This window comes from Passer montanus, unplaced genomic scaffold (genome assembly GCF_014805655.1).
Source record: "Passer montanus isolate IOZ18808 unplaced genomic scaffold, ASM1480565v1 scaffold109, whole genome shotgun sequence".
In the NCBI taxonomy this organism is placed as follows: domain Eukaryota; kingdom Metazoa; phylum Chordata; class Aves; order Passeriformes; family Passeridae; genus Passer; species Passer montanus.
Genome location: NW_024357502.1, coordinates 1,747,430 through 1,760,932, shown reverse-complemented (window position 1 = coordinate 1,760,932; position 13,503 = coordinate 1,747,430). Strand labels below are relative to the sequence as shown.

At 56.4% G+C, this 13,503-nt stretch overlaps 2 protein-coding genes across 3 annotated transcripts in view; one reads left to right on the top strand and one right to left on the bottom strand.

The window, feature by feature from the left end:
• The window catches only part of ZNF638 (zinc finger protein 638), a 46,344-nt gene extending 39,994 nt beyond the window's left edge, over positions 1 to 6,350 (bottom strand). Inside the window, exon 1 of the mRNA XM_039724057.1 lies at positions 6,232 to 6,350. Within this exon, the coding sequence (XP_039579991.1) occupies positions 6,232 to 6,317 (86 nt within the window). The 5' untranslated portion in view covers positions 6,318 to 6,350. The remainder of the gene's footprint in view (positions 1 to 6,231) is intronic.
• Positions 6,351 to 7,554: 1,204 nt separating this feature from the next.
• Positions 7,555 to 13,230, top strand: PAIP2B (poly(A) binding protein interacting protein 2B). Of its 2 annotated transcripts, XM_039723720.1 has the most exons (4): positions 7,555 to 7,971; positions 8,408 to 8,569; positions 10,868 to 11,044; positions 12,865 to 13,230. In XM_039723720.1, the coding sequence occupies exons 2-4, from the start codon at positions 8,429 to 8,431 to the stop codon at positions 12,919 to 12,921; spliced, it is 375 nt and encodes a 124-aa protein (XP_039579654.1). In that variant the 5' UTR covers positions 7,555 to 7,971; positions 8,408 to 8,428; the 3' UTR covers positions 12,922 to 13,230. The 2 variants fall into 2 exon arrangements, with proteins under 2 accessions (XP_039579654.1, XP_039579644.1); XM_039723710.1 differs by having other exon boundaries at positions 7,556 to 8,569.
• The last annotated feature ends 273 nt before the right edge of the window (positions 13,231 to 13,503 follow it).

The following is a 13,503-nucleotide window of genomic DNA, read 5'->3' as shown; positions in this document are numbered from 1 at the left end:
CTAAAATTCCCCTAAAAAAGCCCAAATTGCACACAGAATATTTAACTGATGGCAAGGAAGTAGGAAAATAGGTTTTATTTACCTTCAAGAGAGAAAGATAAAAGGGAAGCACCCAGACGAGCTCCTTGTGTGGCATAAAAATCAACTCAAATCCCAAATTGAGGAAGGAAAAGAAGGAAGAGAAGGAACACAGGTTTTGGAAGCCTTGGGAAAACCCCACCCTTGGATAAATATCCTCAATTTCAGCAGAATTTGGGGAAGAATAGGCTGGGCTAGTCCCTTCCATCCCCATACCCCAGAGACAGATTTAAATGGGGAAAAGAAATTAAACATTAAATTCAGGATACTCCTTTTCCTTGAGGAATGTCTTATCCCAAAGAAAATCATGAGCTCATGTCATATCCACCCCCTCTGATCCTCCCAGCAGCTGACTGAAGGTTTTACATGCCCAGGGAAGGATCCCACAGCAGAGAAAGGAGCAAAAAACCCAAAACCAACAACATTTAAACATCAGTTCTGGGCTGCAATGAGATTTCTGGGGGGCTGGTTTGGGTTCTGAGCCAAAAAACCCATTAAATTTACATTTTATGTAAATATTTTTACAAACAACCCTATAAAAACAGTCTTTTAAAAATTAAAATAACAATCCACATTGTATTTCTGATTTAAAATAACACAAAAAATACCCAAGGAGCCTGTGCCTAAATTATATTTTAAAAAAGGTTAAATCCCCCAAAAGAGGAAGTTGCTGCAAACCACGTGACGCTACTGAGCTTCCGCAAAAATATTTTTTTCTTCGGGTATTTTACCCAATTCTGCTCAATTATTCCCGTTTCAAAGCAGAAAAAAAGGGGAAATCCGCGTTTTTAACACCAAACCACGAGGAGGTGCCTGAGGTCACGTCCAGGTTCTGAGGTGCAAACCCAGCCTGAGGCTGGTATTGGTTTATTTAGGGTCGATTTTAACCTACAACTCCCAACATCCCCATTCCATTGTTTTAACGTAAAAATGCTGAATTTATGTATTGAAAGCCTGAGTAAGGATTAAATTAAGGCTTTGAGTGCTGTTTGACGTGCAGGGGAATGGAGAGAGGACCAGGGCAGCGTTTCCCTCGCTTCAAACCGCTTAAACCCGAGACTGAAATGTCTAAAAACCAGATTTAAATCCGTGCCGGGTACAAAATGTGGCGAATCCCCTGCGGGGCTGCGGCTGCGCTGCAGGTCGGTGGCTACGGGGCGGCTTTATCCGCGTGCCGAAAGAGAAAGGATAAAAGATTAACGACAAAGGGACTAGAGAATAAAAGAATAAAGGAGAATGGGTAAAAAAATAAATAAACAACAAACACCCACAGCCCGAAGCTCCTCATGAGGGCCCCTCAGCCGCCCCCCCACAGCCGCCATTACGCGCGTTCCCCTCAGCCCTCACCGCTGAGGGGGGGCGGCCGCCGCTCGCCTCCTACCTCCGCCGGCGCGCAGCCGCCGCTCTCCCCGCGTCCCCCGCCGCCGGGACGAGCCGGGAAGAAGCCCCCAAAAGCGGGAGGGAGCCCCCAAAAGCGGGAGGGAGCCCCCAAAAGCGGGAGGAAGCAGCGGGGAGAGCCCCGGGAGCGGCGGGCGGGGGGACACGGCGCGCCGGGGGCGCTCTGCGCGTGCGCGGAGGCAGCGCGGGCTTCGCCGGGGGGGNGGGGGGAGCCGCGCGTGCGCGCCGTGTGCAAAAGGCGAGCTGGCCCCCCGCCGCGGGGCATGCTGGGAGGCGCCCGCCTATAAAAGGGCGGCGGCGGCGCGCGCCGCCTCAGAGCGGCGCTGGTGCCCGACGGGTTTTGTTTAGTTTTGTTGTTGTATTTTTGCCGCTTTTGCCGTTGTTTTTGTAATTCCCGCAGGGTGTTCTGCTCGCAGTTATCGAGCCTGTCCTTTGTGGCCCCCTCGCTGCGTTGCTGTGTGCAGCACAGCCCTTCCCGCCCTGCTGCCGAGCCCGGCCCGTCCCTGAGGGACCAGGAGCTGTTTTGTTCCCCTGCTCGTCAATTAACACTTAAGACTTCATTTTTTCCTTACTCTGGCGTTTAAATCCATAAATTCAACATTTTTACATTGCAAGAATGGGATCTGGCTGTCGGGAATTGTTGGTTTGGGTTAAAATTTGCCCTAAATAGAGCACTAGCAGCCTCAGGTTGGGTTTGCACCTCAGCCTCCCTCAGCGGCTGTGGGAGCTTCAGGAGCGCTGCTCAAGCCACGCGGATTTAATCCAAATTTCTCTTTGAGGGGTCCATGGAGAGACAATTTCCCCAGTAATCCCGGGAAAAACCATGAGGCATCCGAGGCGCTGACATCCATGAGGATTCTTGGGATGAATTATCCGTCCTTGGAATGTCCGAGGTGGGGTTGGAAAGGAATTGGAGCAACCCGGGATAGTGGGAGGCGTCCCTGCTCACGGATGGGGTGGGATTATTGGGATTTAAAGCCCCTTCCAAACCATTCCAGGATTCTGGATCCGGGCTGGGAAAAGTGGGGATGTTCCCCTGGAGAAGGGAAAAATCCCGGGAATGCTCAGAGTCCCTGCAGGGGCTCCAGGAGAGCTGCAGAGGGACTGGGGACAAGGGACAGAGGGACAGGACACAGGGAATGGCTGCCACTGGCCAAGGGGAGATTGGGCTGGGATCTTGGCAGGGAATTCCTGCCTGGAATGGAATTCCCAGAGAATTCCCAGGAATTCCCAGCCCCTGGATCCCTGGCAGTGCCCAAGGCCAGGCTGGGATGGAGTTGGATCTACCCGGGACAGTGGGAGGTGTCCCTGCCGTGGATGGGGTGGGATTGTTGGGATTTAAGGTCCCCCCCACCCCAAATCAGTGGGATTTCCTCCGGAGCAGCAGCAGGAATCCCGGGATTTTCCCATGGGTTCAGGCCCCTCGGGACAGAACGAGTCACTGTCCCCAAATCCAGGTTCATGTCCTACAAAACCACCTTTGGAACCCAAAGAAAACCCCCTGCAAGCTGCCATTATTCCCTTAAAATTCCCCAAATCCCACAGCAGGGGTGGCACCAGCCCTGCCCCATTTCCAGGGAATTCTGAGGAGGTTTGGGGCTGCTGGAAGCCTGGCAGACACCCTCAGCTGAATTTTGGGTTCCCAAATCGAATCCAGCCAAAGTGACTCCCTGGGGTTGGATTTTCCCAAAAAAAAATAAGAATCCCTAAATTCCTGCATCCAATTCCCAGCCGAATTCCGTGGATTTGGGGCTGTTTTACCAATTCCAGCCTGAGGATCCTTCCTGATGAAAAGGATTTGGGAGGGAAAATCCGTGCTGAACCCAAAGCAGCTTTTGGGGTGAGCCCCAAAATCAGGGGAATTGGTCACTTTGAATTAAAGAAATGAAGGAAATGAAGGAATTTAAAATACAGAATTGAAGGAATGATGGTAAATATTGAAATTAAAGGATGGGCACAGGGAATTCTGATGTCTTAGGGGTTTTGGGAAATCCTAAATGGCTTTTACTCATCCTGGATGTGCTGGGGGTGTCAAAATAAATTTTAAAAAAAAGGTGGAAATGTGAGCAAATCCTAAACCTGATGGGCCCTAAACTCACCCTAAATCCTGGATCCCGCAAGGATTTGGGATTTTTTTTGGGGATGCAGGCAGAAATGAGGGGATTTTTGGGATGTGGAGCAGCAGGGAAAGCTGAGGGAGCTGGGACAGGACAAGGGGGATCTGTGGGGTGGGGTTTGGGGTTTGGGGTTTGGGATTTGGGGTTTGGGATTTGGGGTTTGGGCTTTGGGGTTTGGGAACGGCAGGAGGGTGCGGCTGGCGCTGGGAATTCTCCTCCTGGAAAAGCTCTGCCAGCCCTGCCACAGCTGCCCGGGTCCCGTCCCTGGGGCGTGGTGGCACCTGGGGACATGTGGTGGCCTCGGGGCGATGCTGGCGCCGCCGGCTCGGGGCAGCTGCTGGCCCCAATGAACTCATTAAGTCATTAAGTCATTAGCTCATTAAGTCATTAGCTCATCGGGCGGCCCCGGGGCGCTGCGCCCTCAGCGCTGTCCCCAAGGTGTGACAGCAGATGGGGCCACCAGCCCCGCGGGGACAGCGCGGGGACAGCGGCGCCAGGGCGGGGACAGAGAGGGGACAGCAGCCCCGTGTCACTGCTGGGGACAGGAGAGGGGACAGCAGCCCGTGTCACTGCTGGGGACAGGGAGGGGACAGCAGCCCGTGTCACTGCTGGGGACAGGGAGGGGACAGCAGCCCGTGTCACTGCTGGGGACAGGACAGGGGACACAGCCCCGTGTCACTGCTGGGGACAGAGAGGGGACAGCAGCCCGTGTCACTGCTGGGGACAGGGAGGGGACAGCAGCCCGTGTCACTGCTGGGGACAGGACAGGGGACACAGCCCCGTGTCGCGGTTGGGGACAGCCAGCCGCTGTCGCTGTCCCCCGGCCGGGCCCGCGTGCCAGCCCAGCCGCTGTGTGACATTGCTGTCACCGCCGGCCGCGTGCCCGCGTGCCGGTGACATTCCCGGCCTGGCGCGGTGGCCCTCGGTGACCTTGCGGGGCCCTCCTGTCCCCTCCTGTCCCATCCCCCATTTGGGACACCCCCACCCCTGGGGTCACCCCCCACAGGACATCTGTCCCCAAGGAGCACATCCCGTGCCACCGCAGCCCCCCGCAGTGTCCCCACCCCGAGGTGCCACCCCCGAGGTGCCACCCGCTGTCCCCCCAGCCCTGCCCGCGCTATTTCTGTCCCGCCCGGCGACACCTCTGTCCCCAGCCATACAAAGAGAGCATTTGGGACACCCCCACCCCTGGGGTCACCCCCCACAGGACATCTGTCCCCAAGGAGCACATCCGTGCCACCGCAGCCCCCCGCAGTGTCCCCACCCCGAGGTGCCACCCCCGAGGTGCCACCCGCTGTCCCCCCAGCCCTGCCCGCGCTATTTCTGTCCCGCCCGGCGACACCTCTGTCCCCAGCCATACAAGGAGGTGGCTTGTCCCCGAGGTGTCGCGTTCTGGGTGGCCCGAGCTGGTGACATGAGCGCGGGGATTGTCACCTCCCGCTCGCTGGGGACACTTTGTGGTGGTTTTGGGAGCCACGCGGGATTAGCGCCCGCTGGGGACACGGGGACAGGAACACTCTGGGGACAGGGGACAGAACAGCTCATGGGGACACGGGGACAGAACAGCTCATGGGGACAGGGGGACAGGAACGCTCTGGGGACACGGGGACAGGAGCACTCCTGGGGACAGGGGGACAGAACAGCTCCTGGGGACAGGGGGACAGGAACGCTCTGGGGACAGGGGGACAGGAACGCTCTGGGGACACGGGTGGCCCTCGTGCCACCGTCCAGGCGCAGCCTTGGGGACAGACCGGGGGACGCTGTCCCCATCCAGCCCCCCCTGTCCCCAGCTCCGGAGGGGATTGTCCCCTGCAGCTGGGGACCCTGGGGACATCCCGCCCCACACCGGCCAGGGGACTGACCCCAAAAGCTCGGGGTGGCCCCGCGCCAGCAGCACCCCTGGGTGACCCCAAAACTGCCCAGGGAGCGTCCGGGAGTCCCCCAGGGCACCGAGACCCCAAAACTGCGCCCCGCACCCCAAAAATCCCAGCCCGCAGCAGGAAATGGGTTTGGGGTCACCCAGGAGACCCCAAAACTGTGCCCCGCACCCCAAAACTGCCCAGGGAACGTCCAGGGAATCCCGCAGGGCACCGAGACCCCAAAACTGCGCCCCCCACCCCAAAAATCCCATCCGGGAGCAGGGAATGGGTTTGGGGTCACACTGAGGGGTGAGAGGAGATTTTGGGTCCCCCTTTCCTGGTGTCTCCCCAAAACTGCCTATGGAGCTTCCAGGGAATCCCCCAGGACGCAGAAACCCCAAAACTGCTCCCTGCACCCCAAAAATCCCAGCTCGCAGCAGGAAATGGGTTTGGGGTCACACCGAGGGGTGAATCCTACAGGAGACCCCAAAACTGTGCCCCGCACCCCAAAACTGCCCAGGGAGCGTCCGGGGGCTCCGGGGCTCCCCCAGGACATGGAAACCCCAAAACTGCGCCCTGCACCCCAAAACTGCAGCTGCAGCCCCAAAACTGGCCATGGAGCGTCCAGGGAATCCTGCGGGGCACCGAGACCCCAAAACTGCTCCCTGCACCCCAAAACTGCCCGCGGAGCGTCCGGGGGATCCCCCAGGACACGGAGACCCCAAAACTGCGCCCTGCACCCCAAAAATGCCCGCGGAACCTCCAGGGGGGGCACTCACCGTCCGAGGGGGTCCAGGGGGGCCGGGGGGCGCGGGGGACCCCGGGTTTGGGGGGGCGCGGAGGAGGCGCCGCCGCCCGCCGGCATGGCCGGGCTCTTTGGGATCTTTGGGATCTTTGGGATCTCCTGTGGGATCTCCTGTGGGATCTCCTTTGGGATCGTCACCGCGGGGAGGCGGCGCCGCGGCGGCCGGGGGGGGGTCCGGGCACGGGGGGCGCGCGGTGGGGACCCCCCGAAAAGGGGACTCGCCGCTTTTGGGGTGCGGGCTGGGCTGAACTCCCCCGTGACCCCAAAAGTGCGCTCGGGGGGGGCACCGGAATTTGGGGTCCTCCTCCCCCGCCGTGCTCTGCCCGGTTTGGGGTGCGGGGCTGAGGAACCCCCGTGTTCCTGACCCCAAAATTGGGGGTGCGGGGCTGACCCCTCACCCTAATTTGGGGGTGCAGGGCTGGATCCCCCCATTCCTGACCCCAAAACTGGGGGTGCAGGGCTGAATCCCCTCCCCATTCATTCCTGACCCCAAAACTGGGGGTGCAGGGCTGAACCCCCTCCCCATTCATTCCTGACCCCAATTTGGGGGTGCAGAGCCGGGTCCCCCCCATTCCTGACCCAAATATCGGGGTGCAGGGCTGGATTCCCCCCGTTCCTGACCCCAAAACTGGGGGTGCAGGGCTGAACCCTCCCCGGTGTCCCCAGTTTGGGGGTGCAGAGCCCGGTCCCCCCCCATTCCTGACCCCAAAACTTGGGGGGCAGGGCTGAACCCCCGCAGGCCCGGCCCGGCCCCGCGCGGGAGCCCGAGCGAGCCCCGGGTGCGCCGGGGGCGGGCCGGGATCGGCGCCTCCGTCCCTGCCCCGTCCCGTTCACATTCCCGTCCCAGTCCCATTTCCGATCTCATCCCATTCCCAGTCCCGTTCCCATTTCCCGTCCTGTTCCCATTCCCATCCCGTTCTATTCCCATTCCCATTCCATTCCCATTTCTAATCTCATCCCATTCCCAATCCCGTTCCCATTCCTGTTCCCTTTCCCAATCCCATTCCCATTCCATTCCCATTTCTAATCTCATCCCATTCCCAGTCCCGTTCCCATTCCTGTTCCCTATCCCAATCCCATTCCCATTCCTGCCCCAATCCTGTTCCTGTTCCATTCCCATCCCTAATCTCAATCCCATCCCCATCCCCAATCCCATTCCCTTTACCTTTTTCTTTCCCATTCCCATCCCATTCCCCTTCCTGTCCCAATCCCATTCCCAATGCCGTTCCCATTCCTGTTCCCTATCCCATCCCATTCCCAATCTCATCCCAATCCCATTCCCAATCCTGTTCCTGTTCCCATTCCCTTCCCATTCCCATTCCCATCCCATCCCCAATCCCATTCCCGTTCCCATTCCCATTCCACGGGGTCAGGCACACCCCGGTTCCCCACGCTCCCATTTCGGGAGGTCTCTGCCCCAGATTCCCCCTCCAGCCGGGGTTTGGGATATCTCTGGGATATTTGGGATTGTTTTCCAATCAGCCCAGTGCAGGGCTTTGGAATCCCGGGAGAATTCCAGCTGTGGAATCCTGGGAGGATTCCAGCTGTGGAATCCCAGGAGAATTCCAGCTCTGAAATCCCAGGAGAATTCCAGCTCTGAAATCCCGGGAGAATTCCAGTTTTGGAATCCCAGGAGCTGTGGTATTCCAGCAGGATTTGGGATTTCGGGAGTGGCTGCAAAACCGTGGATGGAATCCTGGAATTTTGGGTTCAGGTGGGAAAAGGGATCCGAGATCCCAAATCCAAGCTGGGCTTCCCTTCCCCTTTTCCAGAGGGAACGGGGCTGGGAAGCAGAGCCAGGGATGAGGAATTCCCTGTGGAATTCCCGGCTGGAATTGCTGCTCCTGCTCACCAGGGAATGGATTTGGGGAAGGAATTCTGCTGGTTAACCCTTCCTGTGCCACGGAGATGCCGCGAGCCAGGCTGGGAGAGCTGGGAATGTTCCCCTGGAGAAGGGGGAATTCCAGGGAATTCCAGAGTCCCTGGAGGGGCTCCAGGAGAGCTGGAGAGGGAAAAAGGGGGGAATGGAGACAGGAAGGGTTGGGATTTTGGGATCAGGGATTGTAGGAAAGAGGACACAACGGGCTGGAGGGACAGAGCGCGGGAATGGCCCCCGGAATCCCTTCGGGATCCCTTGGGATCGTTCCCAGACCCCCGCGGCAGTCCCGAGGATGAATGGCTCCGAGCTCGCCGGCGCGGCGCCCGGCCCCGCGGGCACGGGGGAGCCGGGCGGGACGGGGCGCCAGGAGCACGAGCACGACCCCTTCGCCGAGTACATGTGGATGGAGAACGAGGAGGACTTCGACCGGCAGGTGGGACCCGGAGCGGGAATCCGGGATGGGGACAGCCCGGGGGGATCCCGGAGCCGGGAATTCGGGATGGGGACAGCCCGGGGGGATCCTGGAGCTGGGAATTCCGGGATGGGGACAGCCCGGGGGGATCCCGAGCGGGAATTCGGGATGGGGACAGCCCGGGGGGATCCCGGAGCCGGGAATTCCGGGATTGGGAACAGCCCGGGGGGATTCCCACAGCTGGGAATTCCGGGATTGGGGTTCATTCCGGGGGGATCCCAGAGCCGGGAATTCTGGGATGGGGACAGCCCGGGGGGATTCCCACATTTGGGAATTCTGGGATTGGGGTTCATTCTGGGGGGGATTCCCACATTTGGGAATTCCGGGATGGGGACAGCCCGGGGGGATCCCAGAGCCGGGAATTCTGGGATGGGGACAGCCCGGGGGGATTCCCACATTTGGGAATTCTGGGATTGGGGACAGCCCGGGGGGATTCCCAGAGATTCCCACATTTGGGAATTCCGGGATTGGGGACAGCCTGGGGGATTCCCAGAGATTCCCACAGCTGGGAATTCTTGAGATTTGGGATGGATTTCAGCCTGGGATTGATTCCCAGAGAATTCCTCATCCAGGAATTCTTGGGATTCAGGGTGGATTTCAGCCTGGGGTGGTTCCCAGTTCGTGTGTATCCATAGGGAAAACAATCCGGGAATGTTGTGCTTTGATGGGAGAGGCTCAGGGCAGAGTTGGATCCACCTGGAAAAGCTGGAAAAAAGCAGGGAAACAATTCCTGTGATCCTTCCCGAGGGGTGGAGGCGTTACCATTCCCTTCTCCCGAGTTTTTGGGATTCTCCTTCCCTTTCCTCGGGATCCCCCCCTGGAATTTGGGTGATCCCAGCTTGGGGTGAAATCCTGGATTTCAGGGAATTTCTGGAGCGGGCAGAGCTTCTGGAATGCCGTGCTGGGAGTCAGACAGCTCTGGAATTTGGGAATAATGAGCTGGAAGAGCTTTGGCTCCTCATCCCAATCCCAGGACATTCCCTGGAGTCGTTCCAGGAGCTTTTCCCTGGATACTCCTCCCTTCCCTAAAACATTCCCAGGCTCCGATTCCCATCTCCAGGGTGTCCAGGAAGGCTGGGAAAGAAAAGGGAATTCCCACATTCCCATTCCATGTTTTGGGGCTGGATTTTCCTCCAGAGGTTTTCCCTCTTCCGGAATTTTCCAAAGCCACGCAGCTTCCCTGGATTTTCCAGCTGGGATTTGGGGCACCCATCCAATGGGATGGAGCTCTCCAGGTGCTTTTCCAGCCCTTTCCCATGGATCCAGAAATTCAATTTTCCATGGATCTGGAAATTAATTTCCCATGGATCCAGAAATTCCCGTGGATCCTGAAATTCCTTTCCCATGGATCCAGCACAGGATGGAGTTGAGGGAAGCATCCAGGCTGGAAAACAGGGAATGTTCACCTGGACGTGCAGAATCCTGGGATAATCGCCCTCCTGCCGGGATGAGCTGACATTCCCGGGATATTTGGGTTTTAGATCCCAATTTCTCTGCGGGAATTCCTTCCCAAATCCCAGCTGAACTCCAGTTTTCCAGTGGGAAGCCATTCCCTGTGTCCTGTCCCTTTTTTGTCCCCAGTCCTGGGCCCCTTTAGGAACTCTGAGAATTCCCTGGATTTTCCAGGTGAACATGGAAAACTCAGGCTTTCCCCAGCTATTCATGGATCAAAATTTTGAGGATTGGCTCCTCTTGGAGTCTCCTAAATCCAGAAAAAAACCCCAGGAAAATGGGAGCAGCTGAGATTCCCAGCCCCATCCTCTGCTTCCACACCCCTGCCGGGGCAGCTCCTGGAATTCCAGGCTGGGAAAGCTCTGGGATCACATCCACCATTCCTGGAGCAAGGAATTCCTGGGAAAAGGAAATTCCTGGGAAAAAGGGATTCCTGGGAAAAAAAAAGGAGGCTCAGGGACCTTCTGGAGCTCCACAATTCCCTGACAGGGAGAGCCGGGTGGGAATTGGGGTTTGGGAATGGCAGCAGGATGAGAGGGAAGCTGGGAAAACTGGGAATACTCCTCTTGGAAAAGAGCTGGAATCCCCATTCCTGTTGGATTTAACGGGACAGAAAGGATCTCTGAGGGCTTTTCCAACCTCAAGAATTCCATGAATGAGCTCCTTGGAGCTGCAGGTCCTTCCCGTGGAAAACCCCGGGATTTCCTTCCCACAGAAAACCCCGGGATTTCCTTCCCGTGGAAAACCCTGGGATTTCCTTCCCATGGCAAACCCCGGGATTTCCTTCCCATGGAATGTCTCCGGCAGGTGGAGGAGGAGCTGCAGGAGCAGGAATTCCTGGATCGCTGCTTCCAGGAGATGCTGGAGGAGGAGGACCAGGACTGGTTCATCCCGGCGCGGGATCTTCCCCAGGGAATGGGGCAGCTCCAGCAGCAGCTCCACGGCCTCTCCGTGGGGGACGGGCACGGATCCGAGGACATCCTGGTGAGGAGCAGCCCCGCCTTGGAACTGTGCCAGCCCTGGGATTGGCTCATCCTTGGGATTGTCCCATCCTTGGAATTGTCCCATCCTTGGGATTGTCCCGTCCTTGGAATTGTCCCATCCCTGGAATTCTCCTGGCCCTGGAATTGTCCCGTCATTGGAATTCTCCTGTCCCTCAAATTGTCCCATTCTTAAAATTGCCCCATCCCTGGAATTTTCCCATCCCTGGAACTGTCCAATGCCCGGAATTCTCCTATTCCTGGAATTGGCCAATCCTTGGAATTGGCTCATCCTTGGGATTCTTCCATCTTTGGAATTGTTCAATCCCTGAAATTGTCCCATCCTTGGAATTTTGCCATCCCTGGAATTGTCCAATCCCTGGAATTTTCCTAGCCCAGGAACTGACCAATCCTTGGAATTGGCCCATCCCTGGAATTCTCCTAGCCCTGGAATTGACCAATCCTTGGAATTTTCCCAATCTTGGAATTGCCCCATCCCTGGAACTGTCCAATGCCTGGAATTCTCCTATTCCTGGAATTGTCCAGTCCTTTGAATTGTCCCAGCCCTGGGATTGGCCCATCCTTGGAATTCTCCTGTCCCTGGAACTGACCAATCCTTGGGATTCTCCCATCCTTGGAATTGTCCCATCCCTGGAATTGCCCCATTCTTGGAATTGTCTAATCCCTGGAATTCTCCTAGCCCTGGAATTGACCAATCCTTGGGATTCTCCCATCCCTGGAATTGCCCCATTCTTGGAATTGTCTAATCCCTGGAGTTCTCCTAGCCCTGGAATTGACCAATCTTTGGAATTTCCTCAGTCTTGGAATTGTCCCAGCCCTGGGATTGGCCCATCCTTGGAATTGTCCAATCCCTGGAATTGTCCCGTCGTTGGAATTCTCCTGTCCCTCAAATTGTCCCATTCTTAAAATTGCCCCATCCCTGGAATTTTCCCATCCTTGGAATTGTCCAATCCCTGGAATTGTCCTGTCCTTGGAATTCTCCTGTCCCTCAAATTGTCCCATTCTTAAAATTGCCCCATCCCTGGAATTTTCCCATCCTTGGAATTGTCCTGTCCCTGGAATTGTCCCATCCTTGGAATTTTCCCATCCCTGGGACTGGCCAATCCCTGGAATTTTCCTGTCCCTGGAATTGGCCCATCCTTGGGATTCTCCTGTCCCTCAAATTGTCCCATTCTTGAAATTGCCTCATCCCTGGAATTGCCCAATCCCTGGAATTGACCAATTCTTGGAATTTTCCCAGTCTTGGAATTGTCCCGTCCTTGGAAATCTCCCATCCCTGGAATTGTCCCATCCTTAAAACTGGCCCAGTTCCTGGAATTGGCCCAGGATCCCTGGAAGTGTCCAAGGCCAGGTTGGATCCACCTGGAATGGCTGGGATTGGCTGGGATTTCAGGATGGGATTGGCTGGAATTGGCTGGAATTGGCTGGGATTTCAGGATGGGATTGGCTGGGATTTCAGGAATTTCAGGATTTTCAGGATCCCTCCCCACCCAAACCATTCCACAATTCCATAAATTTGCTCTCCACGTGATCCCACCTCCCACAGAAACCCCAGATTTTCCCAAATCCAACCTGAGACCCCAATCCTTTGGGATTTCAGGATTTCAGGATTTTCAGGATCCCTCCCCACCCAAACCATTCCAAGATTCCATAAATTTGCTCTCCACGTGATGCCACCTCCCACAGAAACCCCAGATTTTTCCAAATCCAACCTGAGACCCCAAACCTTGGGAACCCCTGACCCATCCCAGGAATCCCTGGAATTCCCACCACTGACAAATCCCATTCCCATCCTTTTTCCAGAGCAAAAGCAACTTGAATCCAGATGCCAAGGAATTCGTTCCCGGAGTGAAATACTGACCTCGGAAATTGGGGAATGGCCTGGCCAGAGACTGATTCCCTGCTCCAGGGAAAAGTTGGGACATGGGAAGAGCCCGGAGCGGCTCCAGCACCGGGATCTGCTCCAGCTCCAAGTACTTCTGGTTTTCCCTTTTTTGTTTTTTTTGCTTTTTGTTTTTTTCCCTGGCTTTTCCTCACTTTTTCTTGGCAGTTTTTGGCTTCCTGGGATTTGTGGCGACCCCGCCAGCGGGAAAATCTTGGAAAAAAATCATGGAAAAATCTTGGGAAAATCGTGAAAAAAAATCACGGAAAAATCATGGAAAATCCTGGGAAATCAGTCATGGGAAAATCACAGAAGAATAATGGGAAAATCATGGAAAAATCATGGAAAGTCAGTGGTGGGAAAATCTGGTTTTCCTGCTTTTGGAGGATTTTTAGGATTGGGACTGGTTTTCCCCTGGTTTTTTGGAATGGGATTTTCCCTGATTTTTCTGGAATGGGATTTTTCCTGCTGGAAGTGAAGGGTTCCAAGGTGCAATCCCGAAATTCCTCCATAGGGAAGCTGAGCAGGGGGATCCTGCCAATTCCAGAGGTTTTTGGGGA

Excerpts from the sequence above, each read along its gene's own strand:
- PAIP2B (XM_039723710.1), top strand. The coding sequence starts at position 8,282 with ATGGAGACAGGAAGGGTTGGGATTTTGGGATCAGGGATTGTAGGAAAG. Across the intron at positions 8,570-10,867 it reads AGGAGGACTTCGACCGGCAG|GTGGAGGAGGAGCTGCAGGA; the intron begins GTGGGACCCGGA and ends TGTCTCCGGCAG. Across the intron at positions 11,045-12,864 it reads ACGGATCCGAGGACATCCTG|AGCAAAAGCAACTTGAATCC; the intron begins GTGAGGAGCAGC and ends TCCTTTTTCCAG.